Source organism: Paralichthys olivaceus, chromosome 17, assembly GCF_024713975.1.
Source record: "Paralichthys olivaceus isolate ysfri-2021 chromosome 17, ASM2471397v2, whole genome shotgun sequence".
Lineage (NCBI taxonomy): Eukaryota > Metazoa > Chordata > Actinopteri > Pleuronectiformes > Paralichthyidae > Paralichthys > Paralichthys olivaceus.
The window spans coordinates 11450916-11478137 of record NC_091109.1 but is presented as its reverse complement, the minus strand read 5'-3'; the positions used below and the strand labels follow the sequence as shown (position 1 = coordinate 11478137).

Below are 27222 nucleotides of genomic sequence, written 5' to 3'. Positions count from 1 at the left end.
ACCAGAGTCTTGAGTAGATTACTGAATCGACTCAGGGGGATACCATCGGTATGTGCATCTGCAAGGGTGTGTAATGACAGCGACAACAGTGAAATCCTTCATGCGGGTGCGAGCAGACAGAGCAAGTAGCGTGTGCAAATTTTGAGAAAATCAAAGCCAGGTTGATCTGCCTCCAATACAGCCCTGGCATGTTAAAACCATACAGTCAGAGCCGCTATAGCTTTGTCTGCCAACCTTATATACAGCACTTTACCACATTTAATGACTCGGAGCAAAGAGCAGTGAAGGAACATCTGCGTGCCACAGAGCGCTGGTCATTCCTGCTCCTCAAATTCGGTTCCAGAAGTAAAAAGAGATAAACAGATGGGAGCAATAAATGAGGTTCCCCCATGCTTTTCTCTCACTGTCTCTTGGCTACTCGATGGATGTGGATGGATGGAGACTCACAAAGACTGTCTCATATAAAGACAGAATACTTTTGTTCCTGACTACAGGCTTAATAGGCTTTAACAGTAAGTCCCAGATTTCTTTTGGGTCCACAAATAGAGACAAAATCAAATCCTGTCAGCTTCAGATGGTTCCCATTTAATAACACACAAGCTGAATTCCTCTCTGTTGGGTAAATATCTTTAGCGTATGTGCCAGCACTGGAAGGGGAAAGCACAGCGGATGGTGGTGAGACCTCTGCTTGCTTATATTAGCGCAGACTTTAACATCTGTGTTCAAAGAGCCAGTGTTACTAATTTCCAATCTGCACTAACGGTGATGATGCTTACTAAAAAGGCTCACCTAATAGAACGACTTGGCCTTAGGATATTTTTTTGAAAGGATCTTATTAGATATAATGGAGAGGAGGAACCTCTGGGGATGAAATGAGTGGCGGGACTAATTGGGAACACTCATGGGTGCTCAAACCTAAACAATCTCAGGACATGAGCGTGCTGAAATATGACTGATTTGATGAGGGTTGAAGTAATGTCAGACTTTAATCAATATTCTGAGCCAAAAAGATTTCATCTGAAGAGTAGTAACTTTTTAGGTCTTCTTTTCAGATGTATACTTATACATGTCACTTTGTAGTCAGTTGTTTTAAGGTCCTGCAAACCAAAGAGGTGCTGAAGGAAAGTTTAATTATTAGAATTTTTGAAAATCTTTTACACAAAAGTTCAAATCATATGCAGCTTGAATCCAAAAGTCAAAGTCTCAGTCTGTCAGATTCACCTGTGACTTGAGGACAAAGGTTTGACGAAAGACGAAAAAACAAGATGGTTGGAAGGAGAAGCTGGCCATTGACATTGATGCCTTGGAAGATGTGATGGACAGAACCATGGGGTCTCCAGTGAAGGAGTGTACAGACAAGATCCATTTCACAGACGAGGGCTGCTAACAAGGCATGTGTAACGGGCAAAGCATGATTTATTAATGGCTGCTTGTTAGAGGCAGAGGAATGAGGCAGAGGCTGCGCTAACAGACTGAGGTTACACGGGTCAGGGAGAGAAGACGTGCTGCCAGGATACTTGGATGTAAAGTGCAGTCCATCCCACACCGCAGAGACCACAGTGAAAACAAACAGGACCAGATAATGATTATTGGCGGGACTCCTTTTTATCCTGCAGCCATGAACAGCACAACATGACCTATATACATAAACCAATAACCAACAATTAGAAATTGCACACAGCGTGCAGTGGGTCTTGGGTAAATATATGCCGCTCAGATGATAAACTATCAAGCCCTGAAAGGCTGAATCATGCTTAATGGGTGATGTAATCACTGTACTGAAAGGTTGGATTTATGACTCCTAATCTAGCATCTGCAGGAACATGTTGCATTTCCAAACTTTGCTGATCCAACAGAATGAAGCATAAGTCTCTTCCACATTCACCATATTGTTATTCTCCTGCAAGCGCATTTGGACTCAATCCCACCTATAGACAAATGACATTATACATTTTGGGCATGCTGGTGCATGGTAACTCATATCTGGAGAGACACAAACAAACACAGAGTTGGAGCCATAAACATGCCAGACAGGGTAAGAAATCACCCAGACACTGAATCGTTCCACAGAGCAGCGGCAGGCCGATACGTGGGCACGACTTCAACGTGTTCTTGTCTCCTGCTCCAGCTCAGTCCAAAATATGTTTGACTGTGTGCATGTGTGTTTTGGGTGTTCTCTGCTTTCCTGTTGGGAGGCAAACTGATGACTCAAAGTCTCTTGCCTCACAACAGCCACTGTACATGGCTCCAGTCGTTTTCACAGACTAATGAAACCAGAAAAGCAGAAAAAGAATTGAAAAGTCAACCTTGGGCTTTTGTCATCAGGTGTGTTTACAATTAGATCTACATGGACATACTGAAATCCACTTCGACTGAGCAATTAATGTGTGTAATTGTTATACATTATGAAGAGTCTGTGTTTTCCTGTGGTTGTACAAATTTAAAAATATGCTTATTCCTCAGCATCAGTGGCATTTGTGGGAGTGATCATGACGTCACTCTGGTGCTCAGTGTATTGTCTCAGTGCTGTATGACTCAGTTGTGCAGCAAAGGCCACATGATATGTATTTGAGGTAGTCATTGTTATGTGGGTGTAGAGAGCAGACATGAGGCTTATACAGGGGGTGGGGGGGGGGGGGGTAGCAAAGGCTCAAGAGCTCTATCTCTTGCTGCTTGATTGCCTTATAATTGAGTTGTCAAGAAGTTGTATGCAGCGAATTGTTCTCCGAGAGAAAGAAATTTACCAAATACTTTTTTTCAGCCCATTTCTCTGCTTCCAACTGAGACGAGAGAGAGAGAGGGGTGTGTGTGTGTGTGTGTGGGCAGCTGAGTGAATAACCAAGGTCTCTGGAGGATGAATTTATTAGTTTTCCCTCACCAAAAACAACAGCGAGAGAAATGTTGAGGGTCAGAAAGGAGGGAGCATTCTTCTGTGTTCTAAAGTCAAAGAGCAGCTGGTGGGAGATTGACAGGCTGGGATCATCCTGGGCCATCACATAGATGCAAAACCCTGATTAAAATGTCCTTTGTATAGTGATAAGGGAAAGCTATTTTTCTGGAGGAATTGGGTCCGGACTTTCTCCGGCAGTGAAATCATTTCGGCAATAACTTGAGTTTTTAGTAAGGGCCTGGCCAGAGAAAATCTGGAGCGGTTCACTCAGAGATTTTAATTCTCACACACACATATAGAATGTATGAGTCTAGTAGCTCTAAACACAGCTACTTTATAAAAGCAGTTCGAGAAACATTTAGAAATCACTCCACTACCTCGGTGTTGGTAGTTTGAGCGTTTTAGGAGCTCCATTACCTGAGAGTATAATTAATTCTCCTTTCATGAAAATTGTATTACTCCGATGCTGCAGGACCTATGAGCTCCACTCCGACCCTCCATTTATCACAATACTCACCTGACGCAATTACACTTTATTTTTAGCCCCTCGACACCTCTTTGGTGGCATTAAATTATGCATGTCTTCCTATACGCTGATCATCTCTTTTCCTGACAAAGAGGGACGTATAGTTAGGTTGAAAGATATAATAAAAGAGAAGGTTGTCTGGTTTGTCGAGAGTGAAGTGTGCTCAGGGTTTGGTACATACTGTTGCATGATTAATGGCTTAAGTCCCAGCTTTTAAAGGAAGGTTTCCTAACAGTGGTTTTCCTTCAGTGTGAATCACCTTAAAGACTCTTAACTCCAGGATAAGTCCCATCCTTACCCCACACACATGACATAACACTCTGGGTAATGATTATGAAACCATGACACAGGGATCAGCACGGAAAAGAGGGCGACCTGTAGGTATGTCACGTCTGGAAGCTGCATGATGACCCCATCCCTGGATATACAGCTAAAGAGCTCCATTTACTGATGACAAGCGGCTCCGAGGCTTTCAGGCATTTTCCCTGTCTCCAGCGCAGACACTGAAAATGACACTGATTACGGCTGAGCTGAGGTTGTGTCTAGGGGTACTTATGCAGCACTGTTTCATTTCATTACATCATGCCATCCCTCATGTTTCGATTTCTAGTCCCACTTTTGGGCTACTCCACTCAACTGTGGGTCTCTATCCTCACATTGATTTTCCAATTGAGAGCGAGGCCTGGGAGCAGCGAGGCACAGACAGCATCCATTGTTTCCATTTGTGCGGCACGGTGATGATCTCACCGGCAGCCGCATGCCAGCCTCCGCTTCTCAGTTCTTGCACTTAATCAACTGAGAAGCTGCTGTTAATTACTGGTCCATATTATAATTACTCATCAACTCGGCGCAGAGGGAAGCCCTGGACTTGTGACAGAAAGTGAAGACAGAGACAATGGCAGTAAAGGGGAAATTTCTGTAGCTCTTTGACCTAGGGTAATTGAAAACACATTTAGATGAGAAGGGAAAACAGGATATAGAAGCCTGTGCCGTTTTATAATCCAATCTTCGCCTCTCCACTTGCGGCTGCAGAAAAGAGAAACGCTGCAGTTGCCAGACTGGTGATTTTGTCGAGGAAGTGTACAATTAGTGGTTGTTTGGTTGGTCGGGCGGTGGAAGTCAACCTGTTATCTTTGCTAAGTGGCCCAGGTTTCACAGTGTTGTTTACCTTACAGATTCAGAGGAAATATGGTTAAAGTGGGACATGCCAACCCCAACCCTCCATCCTTAATGTTATAAACTCCTTGTTATAACTTTCTCCGCAAATGGTTGACTTTACCTTTACCGCTAAGGCAAGATTAAAGCAAGAGTAAAGGAGGTCACTGTGTCCTCTCATGATTAAACACTTTATGTTATAGAGACTGATAAATACTGATGAAGTTGTCGGGGGCAATTCATCACAGCAAGAACATTGAAGATAATGGCAGGAACCATTGCAAAATTTCACAAATGAACGGAAGCTTATTAGTATGAAAAACTGTAACCAAGTCCTGGTGTATGAGATAGTATGAACTGTACCATGATGTGATGAACAATACAGAGGCTTTCAGGTATCGACAGTCCGGTTCTCTCCAAGACAGTGTAAATTATTCATGTTTGGTATATGTGCAATCAATGGAAGCTTCCTGACTGGGATCCAGTCTTGCTCTTATTGCTTCATCGGTGCTGCGGTGTCTCACGGCGGCCATCAGATCCTTCCACTGACATATTTGACAAAGCCGTTCCACACTGTGTCAGCTTCTTAGCAATTTTCCCTGTCACGGTCCCAGAGGAACTGTAAGTTCTCGAGCTGTGACGTGCCAGTCTGAAATCATAAACCTTCCTCTTAGAGACAAATGTATTGTGCAGATTAAGGTTTTTCCTCAGCAATATTATGCGTTGCTCAGGTATCCTTTGTGGAACCAGCCTGAGTTCATAAAGCAAGGATCAGTCCATAAACTGGGTAGTCTGGGAGGGGGGTGTATCCTCATTTATTTTTGCTGTAACCTGCTGCACAGACCCCACTGTTCATCCTCTTATGCTTCAAAGAAAGCCATGCCTCATGCAGCCAGATAATATGCACAAATCTCCCTCCGCCTTGATGTTGGTCTGTAGACACAAATTTTCAAGAGGAATGAGGAAAACAAGGGCAGAAAAAAGGAGTGAAAATGAGCAGATCTGAAAGGAACAAGTGAAAAAATGAAGTCCTGTTCTGAGGGATTACAGCCTCTTTTTATTACTCCCTGCTCAACCCCCTCAAAGGACATCTGTCTATCTCAGTGTTCACCAAAGGGCCGATTAATGACCTGGCTAACCCAGCACTCATTGCTGAAACACACCACACCAATCTAATTACCCAGAGAAGAGTGCACACACTCCAGTATCTTGCCCTCCTCCTCTGCCTGCATCAGAATAAGGCAGCATTAAAATGGATGGCAAATCTGGAATGTGTTCAGCAAAAAAAGAAGAAAAAGCAGAGTGAAGAAAAATGCCCAGGAATCAAAAGGCCACCTGTCATGAATAATAAAACTGTTGGCCTCATACTGCAGTCTGGGAGTGATAATGAAATAAATAATGAATTGATTACTATGCATGTAATAGCAGACTGAGATGATTTGTACGTGCAGTGAGGCGGCCGGAGCTTGTTGCACCATGGACAGGCATGATGAAAGAGGAATGAAGAATTCGACTCTGTTAATACCACTTGTGATAATTGGGCTTCTCAGAGTGCTCTGCGCAAGTGCATCACACTCCTCGGAAAACATAAATTATGTGGAGAGCACAGACTTCGCTCTTTTGCTGTGTTTGAATGAAAAAATTAGAAGAGCCCTGTTCAGTATTTTGAACTGATTAGTATTGTAATGTCGGTACCAAATCGAATCCTCAATATGATCAATACTACAGCAGGGAGAGGGTCTTGAGTGGCAACAAATCATTGTGATCGCTTGTAATTGCCACTGACAAAAGGCAGAGTGGAGACAAGTATGAACATGGACTTTGCTTTTAGAGAGACAAATGCTTTCATCTAAGTGTAATGGACAACTACTGGAGAAGTGGTTAGGGAGGCCATGAATCCTGGGCCACTCAGACACATGCTGGGTTCCTCTACAGGACAATATGGACCCTGCCAGACCTTCCTACTCACCCTGAAAGTCAAGAACGCACACGAGCACGGGAGAATGGATGTGAACCCACACACACACTCACACACTGATTAAATTAGTCCAAAGGAGCAACGGGGGCCCCCAGGACAATATTTTCATTGCTATAATAAAAGGAAAAGCTTGCTTATGGCCCTCCCCAAGCAAATATTTGGCTTTGGGTCAGCTCTATTATTCATCCCTTGAGGAATATACCGGGGCCAAAACTTTCAACGATGAAGCAAAAACTGTGGAACAACAGTAGAAAAAGAAAAACAGTCTGGGCATTTACAAGGCCTGGAGGCTTTCTGCTAATAAATCAAACATTGTACAAATTCATCGTGTAGAGTTGTGGTGGTTGTGTCACTGGAGATGGCAGTGGCAGTGGGGGTTGGGGGTGTACTGCGCTGTGGGTGGACTCGGAATATGTGACTTATCCCCATCTGAGGAAGAACTAAATCCTTAATCTTCCCAAAGTTTCCCTGGAGGGTGATGATCACTACGTGCAGATAAGCCGACAGACAGAAAAATATGACACAGCTGATGTGTGTGTGTGTGTGTGTGTGTGTGTGTGCATGCGTGTGTGTGGCGAGGCAGGACGCCTGGACTAAATCCCAGCATCCCTGGAGGTGGACTCCGTTATCAAGGAAAGGGAAAGTTATCAGGTATGACAGGAAGACAGAGGACGGACACACATAGACAGGCAGACAATGACAGAGAGAGTGGACACCGGCGTGGACCACCCAGAGGTCCATCAGGACGGGTGACATTCATCATCCAAATTGTTGGGTTCTCGTCAAAGCGTTGCCGAGATACAACAGCTTCGGAGACTGAAGGACAAACATGAACACTCCTACTGTGCATACACCCTCAGTTTGTGACTCACCTCCAAAAAACATACTGCAGGCAGCTGCCACAGTGGACTGTTCAAATATGTTCTACCTTTCCTCAGTAGTAGGTGATTTACCTTAAAAGAAATCAATAATGAAGCAATCCTGTGAAGTTAGGTTGTACCTGTATCCACTCTTTGTTTGAGTCTTCAGCCGGAGTCCATGCGTTTTCATAGTAGTTGAGTCTGGAGCGCTCTGGGGACCAGCTGGGGTTGTACTGGGATGAAGCCATGATTTGGTCCGATGTTATCTCCCCTGATTCCATTCCCAGAGGGTCGCTGCAGTCAAAGTCTGAAGGGTGAGAGAGAGGAGGAGGCAGATAGATGGAGGAAGAAAAGGATAAAAAGGAGTGAGCAAAAGATGTTTAGTCGAGTTGTAAGGCGCTGAAAGCACCAGAATGTACCCAGCATGTGCTTTCAGTGTCCTCCTGATTCAGAGCTCGTCTCTGGGGAGGATGACACCACACGACAGGCACTCAGCGCTGCTGGCTAGAAAAGAACAGCGTATCAGCGCTGCCTCAGTAAATCCTTTCTGTTTCTCTCCCTCTGCTTTTTAATGGAAGAAGGATGGAAGTGTTCTGCATTAAGATGTAAAAGTGTCTTCATAAAACATTCAGTGTGGGCTAAGTTTACGCCGGTATTAGGCGTTAAAGTGACTTTCACTGTGCTTATTTTCTTCCACTGACTGGACCTATTTGCCTCACCTCCCTGTGGGCAATTTATCTTTTTTGCACATAGTGACTTCCCCCAACTTGCTCTCTTGGGGGAGTTTAGGTGAGCGGTGTATCTGTATTTCGGGGCCATATTTCACACTCAATGGCCCGACCAGCCATGGTAGGCGGTGGCTCCCCTTGTTTGTGTTGACATGGGACAGCCATTTTGAGGCATCCCGGGCTCCGTGGCTAATGCGTGAGCTGGGTCAGGTTGGGGTCAGCCTCTCTAGCCCTTGGAGGTCAGATATGCTGACGTCAACATGGACGGAGCGGCAGCAACAGACAGAACGAACGACATGACCTTTTGATCTGGGCAAAATGTCAAATGTCAACACAGTGGTTTGTGACACATTTACACAACATGGTGAAATTCTTCTTCCTTTGTCTATAAACTTCTTTTTCACCTGGTGATGAAGCTGGTCATAAAGCACATCAACAGTGTTTTAAGCTATCAACCCTCAGAAGCCATAAACTTATCTTTGGCCAAAAATACAATAATACATACTAGGGATAACATTTTATTCATTTTATATAACCTTTATAACCAATCGTATATATTATTATATTTGTGGCAACATCCATTTGTTTATAAGAAGATAATAATATTCATCAGGGTTTGATTTTAAAGTAGTCTCAAAAATATTTTGTACTTTTTTATAATCAGTAACTGATTTATTTCTGGGGAATAACCTGATCCAATTCTGTTTGTGTCTATATGGACACACACATGCACACACACACACACACACACACACACTCTCAGAAAGCACAGTATGAGGTGCAGTGTGGAACTGCTATGTGGCTGCTGCCTATGAGCTAACACAGATGGTCTCCCCATCTGCCACACTGCAAACACACCTCAGTCACTGGGTCAGTGTGTGTGTGTGTCTGTGCTCCACAGTGTCAGCGTGCGGTTGCATATGTATGTGCCCATGCACGAGTCTTTGTGTGAGGCTGAGAAAATTGTCTCACACCTCTCCTCCTGCGTCGTCGGCTCTTTCTTTGAGGAGACTGCCTGCTCTCCTCTTAACGTTTCATCGAGATGACCGGGTTAAAATAAAAATAAAAAACAAGATGAGGCATTTGTTGATCGCAAAGGACGATATCTGATCATGTGGATTTCTGGCCAAAGTGGGTTGTTAGGAGAAAAGATGAGGTGAAAGTGAGGGTGAGGAGGGTGACTGCAGGGAATGAAAGCAAAAGAAGCAGGATAAGAGAAAACGACCAGGCTTCCTTTCATCACCTTCTCATCTCTCAACAGTAGCTTTCAGCCAGAGTGTACCCTTCCCCTTGCCATGCAGAAGCGAGAAAATCCACTGTGTATTATGCATAAGGGGATTATGAATGATTCAAGTGGTGCAAGTCTGGAAAACCAAAGTTTGGAGGGTTTTTTTCTTATCTTGGATACCTCTCAGTTGGTGATGTAAGAGCGAGCAACTCAAGCAAATTAAGGTATTTACTGATCATGGGTCAGATATTTCACCATGCCACCTAATGCTGAATGTGAAAACTTGATTTGCGTAATCTGATCTTTTGATGTGTGATTAACGCAACTCGGCTCAGGGGAAACAAGGAGAAATGACATCAGCAGTCATCGCTGCTCTCATTAGTGTGAGGCAGGGTTGTGTGTGTGTGTGTCTGTGTGTGCGCTCTGTGCCCATCTTCCCTTTGGGCAAAACAAAATCCTCTTTATGATGATTAGTAGATTTGTTGAATGTCATCCATCTCTATCACAGACTGACCCTGTGTGTGTGACAGATTTATGACTCCTACCAGTGCTCGTCTCCCTTAATGAAATGTTTAGTTGGAGCGTTGTGCAAAATGGGGTGGGAGGTCAAACTCGGTGACGATGGCTTTGCATGTAAAAAGAAACCCTGGGGTTGTGTGTTAGTGTGTGTCCAGAGCGGTTTCTGGTGCCTTTTAAAGCAAAGTGTGTAAACGTAGTTTCTTGTAAACCCCGGGAGGCATTTTTTACAAGTCTTCTCAAATGTAACACATTTCTCAAATGAAGCAGGAAGGTGTTTATTGAATAACTCCTAAGCTTTGTTAAACGACTCAGTGGAAATTTGTCACAATAGAACCATGAGTAGCTTCGGTAGCAGGCAACATCTGCTTCTTACTTTTAGTTATATTCCTCTGGTGGTTACTTTATTGCCCCCTAATTCTTATTCAACAATAGAGCTTCAATTCACTATCTTCCCAAGCCAAATCTTCTTCCACTGAAAAGATCTCTCTGGATTCTGATTTAATTCTGATTTCTACCTCAATTATATAGATTTTTTTTTCGTCTGCATTCCCTGGCTCGCTCTGCCTCCCTGACAATCCCATCAGTCTGATTTTTAGTGTTTTTTATGCCGGCTCACCCTCTGGAACGGTCCTTTCGATGACGGTGAAGTTGGCAGAGAAGCCCTCCTTAGCGATGGCACTGTCAGTGTTGATTGTTAACGCCAGGATGCCTGTGTAGGAGATGATCCTGCCAGGAGTGTTCTGCCCACAGTACCTCCCGACGTATGGGCCGACTGGAGGGAGAAAAGAGAGAAAGCAAAAACGTCGTTACTCTGTTAGACTCGAGTTAGGTTAATATTTGTTTGTTTGCCACGGCCTTGTCACACATGGGTTTTTACTAGCAGCTCCCCCCTGTAGAGGTGTGAAAACTAGTGTGTCAGTGAGGCATGGCACCGGCTGCATTTTTTTTACTTGACCCCATAACGATGTGTGAGAAAGACTCCCAACATTCCATGGCTGCTTGCTGGTCAAACACAAAAAGAGAAAAGCGGAAGAGGGACCTGTGGTGCGGACAGGTCACGGTCTCTGTCTATTTGGTGGCTGTAAATACTTCAGACATCCCTTCTTTCCTCTATCCAAACTTTTTTTTTTTTTTTCATTTCCGTGCAGACTTGAGGCAGACACAGCCATGGCTGAGTGAGTTTTGTGAAGAAGACAAAACACGTAAAGGCTGGACAGATAGACTACAGGGACATTTAAAGAGCAATAAAAGCGTGAGAGGGACACGTCCCACTGAGCAGACTGAGGAGAATGGAAAAACAGGAGGAATGGGGAAAAAAAGTGGTGAAGGTATGAGAGACAGGGGAGGCAGAGATGTGGGGAAGCGTCGGGAAAGAGTGATGTGGTAACAAGGGAGAGAAAGAGAGCACAATGACCTTGCGCTATGCCTCTGATGTGGGCTGCCATCCGTGCACATTTGTTAGCGTGTGCTCCTTGTTGGTGTGCAGGGAGCTGCAGCTTATCTGTGATTAGTAATGCTGTGATCAGCGGCCAGTGACAGTCCTGCCTCCCTGCGGCTTCCTGTCATCCAAAACATGCTTCTTTCAGCCCAGCTCCTCAGGGAACGGCCTCGGAGAGTTTCAGGGCAGAGACTTGATGGCTCAGATTAATCTTAATAACCCAGGTGTTTGTTAGAATAAATGTGTGCTTTTTAAACCTGCCAAGAACTGGACCAAACAGAAAAAATCACTTTAACTATATTATTTTTAAGAACCTTGCTTGCCTTTTTGGTCTTAAGGGAAGGGGCATGTGGGAGTGGAGGTTCGTCATCCACAGAGCCTGACCAGCAGGGTGTGTTTTGAGTGGTGGTGGTACAGGGAGGTGCGAATCCCCCCCGGTGCTTTGCAGAGGTCTGCCTTTGCCCGGACATCTCCTGGCTCTGCACACCCTGACAAATAACATGACTCCAGCCTTCTGTGATAATGTACTATCGATCCAGCAGGCACCACAGGAACCGCCTGGCAAAAGCCAACACACTATTTTCTACCCGTGGCTTATTTTTACACAAGGCTATGTGTCACAACACTTGAAGGGTGTGATGCCATGTCAGTCCAAAGCAGTGGTTAAGGTTCTGCCCTGAATAGACTCAGTGTTGGGTAAAAGAGATTCTGGTTCTTTTGTGAGGCACTTTCACCAGAATCAACTAAGAAATCGTAGAAATCCTCGAAGTAGCACAGGAAATGTATCTCTCCACGTCCCCTAAGGCTCTTTTTTTGTAAAAATATGTATTTAAAGGTGATAATAATGTGAGATATTCTCTCTTCTACAAGCGTTAATCAACACTAATCTTGAAAATTACACATGTCCCACCTCCTGGGAAGATCATACAAATGAGTCACGGAACAAAGGATCAGGTGCTGCACAGTTCACATCTACGGAGAAGACAGAACTTTGAGTAAACTCGCTTGAAAAGGCCCGTAGAATTACACTTCAACCCCATCACTTGGAGCATTGATACACACCAGATTGAACGCCACTCGATAAAATCCTTTCAATTTTAGACGGGTGAGAGAAGCTTTCATCTCGTCTGCACCCAGCATCGGAATAGTCAGAAGAAAAACCGCAAACTTCAAGAGGTGATTTTTGCCGCTCAGTTCAAAGCCTCATCTTGGTCTCTGGAAGAATTTCTTTGAACATTGCTCCCCCGCTCCTCTCTCTCTCTCACCTGCTGATTTTTAGATGGATTTGAGAAATACTATATTTTATTGTGTGTCTGAATCTATCATTGCTTTGCCCTGTGACCGGGAGATGCTGGTTCCTATCAGGAACAAACTGGCACAGTCCAAATTCTATTAGACTTTTTTTCACCTCTCCATAGTGGCAAACACAAGGACGTTTCCAAAGGAAATTCCTTTTAGAGTCATTTCCCGCAAGATCGGCCTGTGAATCAGGACGCAGAGAGGCAACAACTTAAATATCACAGCTTACATTAAACCTCAAATTCCCAAATGCACTGACACTAACAAATCCTCCCACACAATAGAGCCTGTGACAGAGAAAAGGAAGGACGGGAGGCCCTTGTAATCAGGAAGTGTCTGGCACTGAGCAATGACGAAGCATTACGCTCATGACGACAGACTCTTGGAGCTCTGCCAAGTCTGGCGGAGGCAGTGAGCCCACTGGCCCGGATAATGCCATCATAAAGTGTAAATCTGTTCATTCCTTCTGGAGATGTGAAGTCTTTCCCAGTGCAGGACAGAAGACAATGCAGCTTTTTACGTCTTTCCTGTTCCACTATCACAACAATCACTCCTCTGTGTCTAAATTGGTGAAGTGAAGTTTGTTAATAAGTCATACCAAAACAAGTGAGGTTGTGGCAGCGTGTATTAAATCAACATGGGATAGGTTCTGTTGTGTGTGATGCATTTTCTTTTTCATTTGTTGGAGAATCATCTCATTTCCTCCTTTAGTAAAATTAGAACAGTGCCTGTTCTAATCATGTCTGTTTGGAATGGATTGTTTACTTGGTCTGTGGTAATGCTGGTTGCAGTTTTCTTTCTGAAAATGAAACAGTGATCTGCGGTAATTGAGCCGTGGCAAGTAAAGAGTCATGTGTTTATTCAAAGCTCAGTAACGCTAGACTCAGTATGCAGAACCCCGAACAGGACAATCAGGTGTTTTTGCCATTGGTGGGACTATGTTGTTGATGTCTACAGAGCGCTTGTTGCCTCTTAATCCAAATGTATAAATATTGAAGTTGGACGCTGCACTTCCCTGGGCCCTTAACGATTCACACACCAAGTGCGAAGCAGATAATAGGAATGGTTCTTGAGATTTGCAAGCCACATACAGAAAGACTGGGTTTCTGGAGTAAGTAGATAAAAGATACTTCACAGAACTACACAGTCATGGTATAAATTACAAGTAAAAATGTGCACAGCTGTTACTGGTACTGTTCGCTCACCTCCAGGGAAGCCGTCCCAAATCTCCAGCCTGTCATAGCGGCAGAACACACCAGTAGGGGGGGTTGGGTCCGGCTCAAGCTCAAAGCTCTCGAACTCCAAGATGATCTCGGACATCTTTGGGGCGAAGATCATGAAAGTGCAGTCCAGGTTGTTGGGGTACTTCTCCGGGAAACCGGGGGATTTTATGACGCCGCTGTTGGAGGTGAAGTTCCTGGAGCATTCGGGACCTGCAGCAAAGATGAAGGGAGGAGATGAGAGAGGGCCGAGGATGATTCTTTTGTACGATTGCTGGTTAAGTGATCTGTTTTGGGTGACTTTGTGTCATGAGTATTGAGGAGCGCTGTCTCCCAGCTGGTCTATTGAGTGGAGGACAATTTATGGTCCACAGATGAAAGACCACCTTGATGGTTTCATCTATTCACGAGAGTCAACATCTGTGTCTCAACTCCTCTCACTGTGGTTTTGAGCATTTTTCCTTTCCCTTTTCACAAAGATCACACTGTTTCATCACTGTGTGTGTGTGTGTGTTCAATATGTAACTCCTGGAACATCTGGAACATGAGTGTAAACATTAGTGAAAGGCCTCAATCACCAGGAGCAGGGAACAATAAGTAAGCAGTTTGATTTACGGTGGAAAACGTATCTCTCTCTCTCTCACACACACACACACACACACACACTCATGAGTACACTTCTTTGAAACATATGAGAGGTGCTCAGGCAAAATTATGGTGTCAGTGATGGAAGGCGAGGGCAATGACTTTGCATACATCAACACACATGTGCTCACTTTAACACACAATTTCACACGAGGGAAAGTCAAAATATTTATTCACAGCTCCCCGAAGAGCTGCCTTTCAGCTGATGAGGAGCATTAACACATTTCCCACGTTAGCCACTTGTCAGAGCATCATGAGCGTGAGATTATGATTCGGGAATGAGTGACACATTAGGACAAAAAACTGATGGTAGCAGCTGCAGGGAATGAGAAGTGTTCACTATACACTGGTCCAGAGTGTTAGCAAGCCAGGCTTTACACAAACACATACATACAATGACAGGAAGAAGGAAAAAAACAGGATGGCAATTATTTGGAGCCATTAGTGGCAGAAATGTGCTCAGCATAATGTCATAATGTCATTTTTATGCTATTCTGACAGCCGGCATTATGGGTGCAGATGGTGCCCATCAAGACTAAAATTGCAGGGAGTTATCGCTAGATAGAGCCGCTATACTACAGTCATTGCTTCTTAAATGAATGTGGCAAACTGCTTTTTCCACTGTCATTCAAGTATCTCGCTGGGCCCCTAATTCAAGACCATCAGGCCCACTTCAGCCTGTCCACCAGTGGAGTGAGTGAAAGGAGCGAGAGCCATTTTATTTTCTTTCTTCCCGAGTTGAAAGCCACAGCAAGCGGCATTTTTGACTCTAAAGAGAGTTGACATTTAGTGCAGCGGCTAAAGTGTGGCTTTTGAGAACAGTGGGCACCATTAATTTCGCAGCTTCCCCACGTATTTACCCCTGGAAAATAAAGAGGCTCAGCTCGGAGGGAGAAAGAGAGAGAGCGTTGCCTGGGATTTGCGGGTGGACGGAGGGTGCAGTTCTGCACTTCACCCTCGCCATATTTGGGAGAAATGTCAGCCAGTTGTAGAGGGGAAAAAAACTACAGATACAAGAAACTTCTTTGAAAAAGGCGCCCATGGTTCCTAAGTGCTCGAGACAGCTACGGTATCCAAAGTGCAATTTAGTTCAGAGAGCTGAATTTCCTGTGGTTATTGGCTCACAACTCCGCTCTCCATCCATTTCATCAGCCCCCACCTTGACCCTTATCTCAGCGCAGCAGCTGACCAGAACAGATTTGGTCTTGAGAAACTGTTCCACTGTGAAAATCCAGGCACATAACTGGCACAAATGCTAATATTCATTACCTGCAGCATTTAATAATAATAATATTTTTTACTTGGAAAATAGGATAGAGCTTAAATTTTGCAAGTTAACTTTACATATCTCGCCATTGCTGTTATGCCTCTGAATGCTTACGACTAGGGCCGAGCCAAGGACAGACTCTTGTCAAATTGTGTGTGTCTCTATTATTACACCACCACCTCAAGAAAAGGACAGAGCGAAGACATCACAACAAAATAGAGTGGCAAGAGAAGACGGAGCGCTCTGGTCATTCCCACCGGCAAGATAATCATCCGACAGATCTCTTTTATCTAGCGTCTCAACACGGGAGGTCTTCTGTCCCCGGCTCCCCTCGCTACAACCAGGTTGCTTTGTGTTGATGTCTGTGTGAGAGGCATTCAGTGATAGTGGTCACGCTTTTCAGTGGCAGCGTCTTGTGTGCTTGCATTATTGTGGAGACAAATATATCCCCGTTGTCAGCCAAATGCCTACTCCTCGCCCCTCACTCCCTGTCGCTGTTCTGGCCGATTCATCACCTCGACAGTGAGAAAGGTTTTAAAATGGAAAAAGGTTTTGTTAGTATGACGGGTTTGACTTACACAAATACTAGCGTGTGCCCACTGGTTCATACACTGCTTTTAAACAAACCGAAGAATTTACAACTGGAAGTAAGGGGAGAGAAAAAGAAGTAACCTTGAACGCATAACATTTACCGCCAACCTCCAAGTAGGCGCTGTAACGTTAACTGCCGGCCGTAATGGATTCTTTTAACTCTCATTTATGTCGAGCCCTTCTCCTCAGGAGGAGAGAATAAACAAATGTCAGTCCCTCTCGCTCTCTGAATGATTAGAGTTTGTTTAACAGGACAAATTGTAGCCGGTGAAATGATATTTAATGGAGATCTGATTTCAGTCTTTGCAAGTGTTACAGATTTATTATGCATCTTAAATAAATATGGTTTCAGCATTAAGGGAAAACGGCGCTTTCAACTGTTAGTCTTCTTGATGACTTGTCCTCTATGTCTCTATTAAGCTGTTGCTCTAAGTGCTGAGAGCAGAGACTGGGCGTTCATCATTAGAACAACACAGCGCCATGAACAGGCGTTAAATGTGACAGCCTCTCGCTATTTTCACTTTTAAATCTCTCCCTCTTGCTCTGCCTTTCCACATAGTCTCTCTATTTTTCATCTATTCATCCCTCTCTCTCTCCACAGTCGGGGGTTATTAGGGGCCGGAGCCATAGGGACTGAAGGTGTTGTTCTTGGACTCCTAAGTAAATCACCACTGTTTATGTTCCATGTTGCTCTCTGGCTGATCATTAGCCCATTTCAACCCCCTCTGCCCCCTGGCATTCACCCCCCGTTACCACACCACCTCTCCTACACCATGTACTCGCCACACTGATGGGGGGGATTAATCGTCAGTGGAGAATTAACTCTTTCAACACTAAATCAAACATTAACCTGAAGCCTTTGGAGTGTCGGCCATTCAAACAGATGGGAGGGCAGGTTTATCCCCTCACACACCCCGAGGCTCTGCACTTCTGACATGGCACTTAGTGCGTTGACTGCGCCGGTAACGTCACCCCCCCCCCCATCCAATGAGGGATGACACGGTGCTGTTGGGATTCTGGGGCAGGGGAAGGGATAGTGGAGGGGGCTGCAGTCTCCCTCCGGCTCCCCTTAAAGAGATTTGTTGTCTTGGGTTTCCATGAGGGCTGCGTGTGTGATGACAGTACGTCTCCATGCCAGATGTGACCTATGCCATCAGGGCGTGCCGTCCATGAAAGCAGAATGTACCCTCTATTAGGCCCCATCAAACACACACACGCATAAATATACACACACACACGCATGTTGAGAGTGTTTTCACAGGTGTGTGCTCTGAGTAAATGTGCCCGCATCATGATGACATAATAAACAGCGCCCCTGTTTGAAAGATGGTGTTTTTTAGTGTAAAGAAGAAACACGATAGCTCTGCCACCAACAGTCATTGTGCTGAATAATAGTGAGGAGACAGAGATGAGTCTCAGTGTGTGGAGGTGGGAGGGAGGGAGGGGGCTACCAGTGGCACTATCTCTGCCTCGTCACCCACTTCAATGGGCCCTCAGCCAGCCTTGATGTGGCTCTGAGCTCACTGCAGGGCTGTAAAAGAAAACATGTGCTCTGTATGCATGATTATACTGCAGAGGACGGATGTGTCCAGAAACATTTAATGAGAAATCTTGTCAGAGGATACGATAAATAAAATGACCAGGATTTTGATGGAAGGTGGACTGCCTCAACTGAAGCAGCCATAATGCTGGTTGTTACCTTTACCATTCAGAAGGTAGTGTTTCCAACCCATGTCCATTTGTTCATCGGTTGGTTGGTTTGTTTGTAAGCAAGATTTGTTTCGATTTTTTGATTCAACATCAATATTTGGCGGCGTTATGCCAAAAACAAAAGCAAACACAGCTTCGAATATCCCTCACTCTCCGACCCATCCCTTTTCTCCCTCCTCTCCCATGATCTCCCTCCTTCCCGTCTCTTGCCAGACTTCAGCCAGTGGAGCGAGGCTGCCAATTTGCAGGCTATAAAATAAATAGCCCATGCTAATTAAGATGGTTGGATGGGATTGAGGAGTGGAGTGGGGTAGAGACTGATGTGGAAGTGGCCATAGAGAGCCTCAAAACAACCTGTTCTCTCTCAATTAGACACTTCGCAGGCTACCGCTGATGAAAGCCAGGGCTACGAATGCCAGCATGTTGAAGTATATGTGTGTTTGAAAGTGTATTTACATAGTTAACAGCTAAAAGGGGGTAAACCTGCACATTGCAAACATTGCCATATGACCCCAGATGTGAGCCCTTCTGTATGTTTGCTTTGTGCATGAACTTTGCTTGTGTTAAACCCAGGATGAAAGGTACCAGCACTCCCTGAGGTTGACTCCCAGCGATCTCCAGGCCTATAATCACAGTGATAAACAGCCTGCATCTTTTGACGGGTTGGTGTTTTTGAATTGCCTTTCATTGGAATGCATGAGCGTGCACCTCCCGTTCCTCCATCCGTTATCAGGCCATCTGTGTGCCATCATTAACGTTACATGTGTTAGCCAACACAATGTTTTCTAGACTAATACCCTGCTTGTTGATAAGCTGTGCTAATAAACTGGCTTTGTATCTCTCTTTTTGCCTGGTACCCGCTCTCTCTGCCTTTATCAAACAGAGCTGTTAGTTCATCTCTAAGACCAGCTCTTGGCAGCAGTTAGGACACCGAGTGAATTCAAAGCGTAATGAATGTCTGGATCAACTAAAGAAGCATAAGAAGTGGGAAAAAACTTTGTTCCTGGGTTTAATCTCCTTCAGCCCCAATTTCCCTTTGGATTCCGTGAGCAAAAAAAGCAGATTCTTATAGCTTCAACTCTCTAGCTCTGACTTTCTGCAGATCCAGATCTGTATTTCCTCATATCTACATGTCTGGCAAGTGTGTTTTTACCCCCTATTGCTACTGGGCCCTTACATTCCTCATTTATAATCAGCTTTGACAGATGAGAAAGGGAAATACCGAGCAAAAAATGGGGAAAAGAATGTGGTAGATTTAAGCGGACTATCAAGGGGAACGAGGCAGCGTTGATGAGTTTGTGTATGTCAGGGGTGGAGCGTCGCTTTGATCTCGTAAATGGACCCACACTCCACCAGCTGCCCTGCTGCGATGATGACACACACGAGCCCAGACACACAAACACACGGCAAGGCAGACGCACGCAGGCCCAGATTAAAAGGAAGGAGGGACCTTGCAGGGCCATTCATCTTGTCTCCGAGGTCACGGGGGCCGTCTTATAGAGCGCTGCAGAGGTTAATTAATGAAAGTGGAGTCTGTGGCACCTGTCTGCCTGCTAGTCACTCTCCAGATATGTGTTGTCCTCCTCCCGCTTCGTTTATTCCAAACAAAGCAGGCAGCTATCCAACAGGGTACTCCCTCGTGTTATGCTGTGTTCTGATAAGATAGACTTCTCCTGAGGAAATGTGCACTTAATCATACACGATTCCCAACTAGAATTACCCAGAGAGTTATTTTTAGGATTAACATAAAGGAAGGAACCTCAGGCTGTATCCATAATACTATCTTTTGGCCGGGTCTTAGTTTTAATCCTCATCCATACAAACACACCTAAAAACGCATATTACGTGACCACTTGCAGCGTGTGTGGGTGTAAACAGGAAATGCTGGAATAATAGCTTGTCTCCTACTCATGTAATTAGTTGCATCATTGTAAAATGCAGGATGTTATAGAAGGCCACCGAAGCAGTGAAGGCTACATCATGACAGAGCTCATCGTTTCCTAACATCTGAGTTTCCAAAACGGACCTTCTCCGTATAAGCAACTAAACATTTGGGAGTAGTTTGGGTGCCAGACGTATCGGTAGCAGCGTTCATGTCTTTTCAAATGAAAACGTGACTGAATTCCATAACAGCACTCAGAAAACAAGTGTATTGTTGAGTGGAACTGATCTCACTTTCCCCACAACCAGCTGGTCATTAGTTATGGTGACAGGTTCATGTCCTTGCTTTGTTAGTCCTAACCTGCCACCTGACGATAAACCAACACTCCAAACATTACTTGGATCATAGCTCTGTGAATTATGTCCTTGCTTATTGTGCAATAATTCACATGAAATACAAACTGCTACAATTATGGAACATATGTGACTATGATTCATTGGTTTTGAATAGAACATATTGTCTGCCATATTGCGAGCGTATAATTTGATGCTCTGGTGCCTTGACTAAATCACAGACAAACCATAAAAACACATTATATGAACTTCATATTGTAGCCTGCTATGTTGGCATGATGGATTAAAGTCAAATCATACATATAAGAGATATGAGATGATGTGGGTGATATCAACAGATCAATAATATTTTGTTTTTGGCCATCACAGGTCTCTTTTGGTCTCTGCATTGTCTAACATAGGATTGCTATGTTTCAGAAAGCTGGAATTAAGTCAAGCTTCAGCTGTATTAATCCACCCACCTGTCTTGAAGATCTCATATCGGATGGAGAAACCTGCTCCATGGGTCTCGTAGTCCGACACAAACTTGATGAAGAGCTGGTTTCCAGATGAGACGACTGGAGATGGGGCGATCTTCCCGCAGTACTTTCCCACCAGCTGCCCGCTCTCGTCCACGCCATCTCGCACCTCGATGTAATCATATCTGAACAAGAGGAAGAGAGGCAACGTCAGTCCCATAGTGCTAGTTACATTGGATGGGTATTAGAACGTCACTCGTATGTTGTTTATACTGTGCAAGTATGAGACACACATACACACACATGCATTCATATTTGCAGGAGCACACACACACAGAGCATATTGTGCAGGTAATGTAGTGGAAATAAAACACTGTGTACTAATGAGGTCTCAGGTTAAAACTGTTAGAACAGGTGGGCGGCTTTGATTTCATTACATCGACTTGACACACACACACACACACACACACAGGTCTTGTACTCCCGGCAGTGCTGAGGTCAGGTTTATGTAACAGCTTTAACTACTGAACTTAAGCTGAACGGTTGTCTATGTGTTATTTAACCTCAGGAGAACACTGACATTGTGTGTGTGACTGTTCTTGACTATGAGAATCGAGAGTGATTATATTTTGGCCTTTGGCTTAGGAGGGTGATGAATATACAGAGCAGGTGGTAAACTCATTTAAACACACACAGAAACATCACATTCAAATGGAATTTCAGACCTACGGCTATTGAAGGGAGCAGCCGCCTAACTGAGTTGTCGCAGAGTTTGGGAGCAGAAGAGGAAAACTGCTCTGAAATGAGACTGGGAGCGGGAACTGACGCACACTCACACACAGAATGTTGCATGCCAACCAAGATGGCAGAGGAGAAACAAGAGTGAGGGTGGTCCAAACAGCCTGAGGTTATCAGTGGTTATGTTTTCAGGCAGTTATTAAGAGGGAACATTAAGTGCAAGACTTGGTTCTACTCCAGTGCCTGCACGTGTGTGTGTGTGTGTGTGTGTTTGCGCGATGATTTAGATGACTTTTCCGTGCTGTGTTTTGACTGTGAGTGACGAGGCGAGCGCCCCTCTCAAAGCAGATTCTGGTTCAGGTTTCCATGGATCCTAATTGCCCATAACGTCTGTTCACGCCAAGTTTTCAGCTATGCAGGCCACTTATCAAACATTTTCCTGCCCAAACCCTGATGACCTGCTGCCGCGCTCCTCCATCTTCACCAGAAACCAGTTAAAGAAAAAAAAAGCAATCCACACATAGTAAGTAAATTAATTATTTTAATGTATGTAAAGTATAATGTGTAACAGGTGAGCGGGCACATTTAGTCGCACACATGCGCCTTCTGTTTCCTCAGAAAATATGTGCCCTCTGGGCAAAGGGGCCTATTTTTGCAGTTTTACTTGATTCCTAAATTACTGTCAAAACATCACGCCTCCTTAACGATCCTGAACTCACTTAATTCACAGAATTTTGCACAAAACAGCGATTTACACTTTGAATGATGGCTCAGGGTGGGTGAAGTCCCTGAGGTGGGGCTCGACACGTCTTCACACGCACTGTTTTTCGACTTTTTTTCCCAATGAAAATGGTTTCCTTCACCTGCCTCAAATTCAGTGAACAGAAATCAAATTGCCAGAGGTGATTTGGGGAGGTGGGGAATTATAACCGCCTGTGGTTGGAGTCAGCAAAACCAAGGGGAAAGGCCGAGTGTAACTCAATGTGGAGTTTGACATGAGAGACAAATGTTGCAAAGAAGCATTGGGGGATGGATGACTTCACTCGTCTTGTGATCTGAGGTGATATGGAGCTGTCAACATGCAACAGGTGTCTCCTTTTATTCGTTGTCTCTTTAAATTTCAGCGCCTCAGGTTAAAGGATTTGGATTTGTATGTGGCAGGAAAGCTGCAGTCTGTAAATCCAATCCAACAACTGCCTCTGTGCCCTGATATATCCAGCTCCACTCCGCTCATACAGACATTCAAGCCGCATTACAACTTTCATCAAAAACTGGCAATATATTGCTCCCTCCACTTCAGTTCAAACTGCTTAAAATCCTTCAGGAGCCCAGTCCTCTCATTTCTGTTGCTTGCTCTGTGAAATCCCCTGCTTGAGTTATTTGGCTTTTTCCTCGTTGCTCTTTTCTGGGATTTCAGAGGCACTGCCTTCACAAGTACCACTTTGTTTCAGCTACTTTATCAGCTGCAGCTCGGTAAAAAATATACTAGTTTCACATGGTGTTTACAATGTTATCCTCCTCCACGGCTTCACGGCTTAACGGCCAGGGAGTTTCTCATTATTTCATTTAAAGGCCTCCCCCGAAGCAGGGATCGTGTTTCTGCAGTAATGATGTCATTGTCGAGTTAAGTCACCAGTTAAGTTTTTACAGTCAAAATTGAATTAAAGTTATTTTTGAATGTCTTATGTTTCTGTCTGCGTTGAAGTAGCCAGCATGTGTCAAAACAGATTGAAAAAATATTCCAAAAAGATTTCACCCATAAATTGTTGTTGAAATCAGCTCCCTCTCCTCTCCTCCTCTCCCTCTTTTCTCCTGATTCCTCTCCTCTCCTCTCCTCTCCTCTCCTCTCCTCCTCTCGGTTCACAGCTCACAACAGAGAGCATCAATCTTTCTGCGGGTCTGCTCTGCTCTATCAGCAGACTTATAATTCACCTCAGAGCCTCTGTCTCTGCAGCTATCTGACTCCTCCCCTGCAACTGCCAAAAGCTGAACATTGCCAGACCCCTAAAAAATTGATGCTAAGATGCATCGCTGAGATGAAGAGGGAGAGAACAGCAAGCTGCAGTACAGCTGAAGGAGCTGAGCAAGTGTTTGTGTGTGTGATTCTGTTGTTTCTGAGCACATATGCATGATATATATGCAATCGAGTGTGTGAACAGCACATGATATTGTGTGTGCATGTGGACAGAAGCCAATCAGCTCATGCTTTCATTTAGCCTTTCCTCACAGTCTTTGTTCATCATCCAAACGAGAGAAACAGTCTCACTGTTGCCTCGTCGCACCTCCAGAAAAGCTGTTTATTGTATTTTCACCCTGGTGCGTTATCAACACGCATGGCCCTCGTAAAGGCGGCGCAGTGGGAGGCAGGATGCAGATGGAAAAGGGAACATGCCCTCGAGGGGGTGGGGGGACTCTAATAAAGACGACAACTCTAAAACATCTCTATTTGTGACTAAATGACTGGTGTGTGGGCCAGAACTCCAGTGGTTCTGCACCAGTGAGTCCGAACACTTTATCCAGGCCCTTATCATCTGGAAGACATTATGGGAAACGCTTGGCGGGGCACTTTGACGCCTATAAAAAGGCTCTCCTGTTGCCAGTTGTGTTAAATGTAGCTCTAATCCTTTTCTCCAAACACCTGTGGGGACTTGCTTCTAGGGTTGGGAGTCTTTGGGGGAAGATGGAGGACAGTTAACAATCTCCAAAAGCAGAACAAGAACACGGCCTACTTGTGAGCCCCGCATGGTCCCACATTTTCGGGTTTTTGCCTCTTAACTATGTTCTCCTGTCCTGTCAAGTTAAACTTAGATTCTCAGGGGCCTGTGTGGTGATTTTTTTATGCTGCTGTTGTTGTTCTTATTCCTCATGACAATAGAATCCATTTAAGCCATGCACCTATTTATCTGTCTAGTCTGCTTTGGGTGTGGGTGGGCCTGTCAGCACACCACAACACACATGCACAGATGATTACACACACATACAGTGAGCTACCTAACACAGTGCTAATAGTGAAAACGGTTTGCCAATCCAGTGGGGAAATTAAGAGGGAAAAAAAAAAGAGAAAGGGGTTGGGGGGTGTTGTGAGGGGGCGGCAAATGTAATTCTCTACGACCTTCGCTTCACCGATTCAAATGTATTAGCTCGCCGTCTTTCTTCAGGCAAAGAGAGAAAGCAATCCGCCAGTGTCAAACGAGAGCATTAGCCCTCATTGCAAAGCCAAAGAGAAGGCGACAAACTACTGGTCTAACAATATAACAGTTATATTGCCTGAAGCTTTCCCATGGAAATAATCTGTCCTCCCTCTATAAATGTCTGCTTGATATGGTTCTACAAAAAGAAATACAATCTGAGGCAATGGAATAACGCTATGACAGACTGTATGAGCCTCAAACAGTTGGTTAGATTTCTTAATCAGACCATTTATAAGCTCAAGCATTCTGTGGAAAGCCCCAGAACAAGAGTTCTTTTTGTGCCATTACTCTCTTACAGCGCTGAGGTACTTGTAGAACAAATGCCTGACGCATTTCTCTGGCATTTCTTTTTTCTGTGGCTGCCGCGGTACAATATTGCTGTTGCACGAAAACACGTCACCTGCAGCACGTCAAAACATCTCCAAGTAACCCAGGTGGAAAGGCTTGGACAACATGCTTGGGAGGGCTCTGGGAGGCCCATGAAGGCTTAGAAGAATAAAAGGACCTTGTTGTCAGCTGTCAGAAAACTCCAGCCGGAGACTTCAGGTCTTAATGAGTCTCCACTAACAAACTGTCATTGGGGCTCAAGGAAAATATCATTAACGTTTGTACAATGGGGCCCGAGACAAGCTGATCCGCGACTTACTTTTTCCAAGCCCGGAGGGGAAATATCACTGCAATAAAATGGTCTCTCTTTCTCCGCTTTCCCTCCCATACTGCCCCCTCCCCTTCTTGCATGTGACATTCATTAACCCAAACTAGAATAACAAGTTCCCTCTTCCTCCTCAGAGCCAGTCAAGTTGTAATGACCCAAACGTCAGCTTGCCTGGACAGACGAGGAAGAGCTGAATAAATGGGGCAGTAAACCAGGTCCAAGCTAAAAACATTAACCCCAGTGGTAACCCTAGTAAGATTTTTATTGAAGGGAGAGGCCTCATCATTAATCCAGAAGCCTGACCATGAGGTATGAAAAAATTGGGAGCTTTTATAAGCTATCAATCTCTCCACTGATCTCTACTTCTGAATCCGCAAAAACGAAGGCCACAGAATGTGCCAACCCACGAGCGGGATAAACCACCGACCAATCAGAGCTGATGGGTTCAGAAGTGGGTTCTTGTCAGTGAGGAAGGAGGGACATGATTGCTTTGCTCACCGCCTCCCTGCCACACGGATGGATTGAAGTTAAAAAAGATGGATGAAAAGATGTAGATTACCCGCCCAGACAGCCCAGCTGCACCCGTCCAACGTACCTCTTTGGGTGTCACCGCCACATGGCGAGAGTCAGATCTGTCATATTTTTAGATGTAGTGGCTGGTTCTGATTTTGTGGCGGCCTTGGCCACACGTTTGTGAAGCAGTGTCGCTTTCCCAAACAGCAATTATCATTAGCATTGATGGATTTAACATGCCTCCATCCATTAGCTTTCCTAATTACACTGTCGAGAGGTCTGCTGTCGCCAACAATCAAATTAATGAATTTGGCTATTTAGGCTCAATTATTGCATCCCTCTCCCTCTGCAACATGCACAATAATCATTTATTCAGAAATATAAGGACAGATAGACGGAGGGAGGTTTCTACCCTAAGGGGGGATTTTCTGCAAATCGTGACAAATAGGTCACGATAATGGGATTATAGAAGTGAGAATATGAGATAAAAGTAGGGATAAAACTGCTCTCTGTTACTTAGCCATGTGTCTTCTGCGGCCGAACAGCTGACTTGAAGATCATCAAAGGCCTCAGTATTTTCTCTTAAGTGGGTGAATGGTTTGAAAAAAAACTGTTTGTTGTGATGTTTCTAAAATGAGTGACTCCTGCTCCCAGAGAACTACCTTGTCTCCATCTTACACAAAGGCCTTTTTGCCGGGGCCAGCAAAAGCTTCTGCTGATCAGAAAGGAAGGAGATGAATGCGGATAATCAAATTAGCTGCTTATTAACCCTCAGATGACAAGAATAATAAATGGTTGTTAAACTGCAAAAGGTTTTTCTAAATAACATTTTTGAATAGCGATATGGAAAGTGACATTTTCCAAACATGGAATGTTAATTTCTTTCTAAAATACTTGTATGTGTTATTACTTCATCTATAAATACAGAACAAAATTACAAGCTGCCATTTTGATTAGATTATTATTATTATTATATTATTTCTTTTGGATTGTTTTAATATGGTAAAACAAATACTTTACCCTGCAGTTCACTGCTGATGTGAAAAGTTCAACAGACTGTATGAAAGCTGTTTATAATAGCTACAATTGTAAGCAGGGCTGGGAATATCCCATGTAGCCACAATATCCTCTCCTATCGCACATCTTCTTATCATGAATACAGCGAGAATAAGGACAATTAATTTGAAAACTGCCTTTGGCAAAATGGAAATACACATGTATTATTTTTTCTCTGCTATGTGAGCTTCAGAAATGAAATTGCTTAGCATACAGCAGCGCTCCATATGTATCTATCTTAGTGTGCAGAGATGAATATTCAGGCTGTGAATGTAGGATTTTTCAAATGAAGCCACAAATCCTTGGGCTAAATTTCTAAGAA

At 44.4% G+C, this 27222-nt stretch overlaps 1 protein-coding gene across 4 annotated transcripts in view; it reads right to left on the bottom strand.

The window, feature by feature from the left end:
- The window catches only part of nrp1a (neuropilin 1a), a 58584-nt gene that overhangs the window by 17543 nt on the left and 13819 nt on the right, over positions 1-27222 (bottom strand). For all 4 annotated transcript variants that reach the window (XM_069512541.1, XM_069512543.1, XM_069512542.1 and 1 more), the window contains 4 exons: positions 20751-20932; positions 13827-14054; positions 10501-10656; positions 7550-7716 (listed from right to left, as the gene is read on the bottom strand). In XM_069512541.1, the coding sequence (XP_069368642.1) occupies positions 7550-7716; positions 10501-10656; positions 13827-14054; positions 20751-20932 (733 nt within the window). The remainder of the gene's footprint in view (positions 1-7549; positions 7717-10500; positions 10657-13826; positions 14055-20750; positions 20933-27222) is intronic.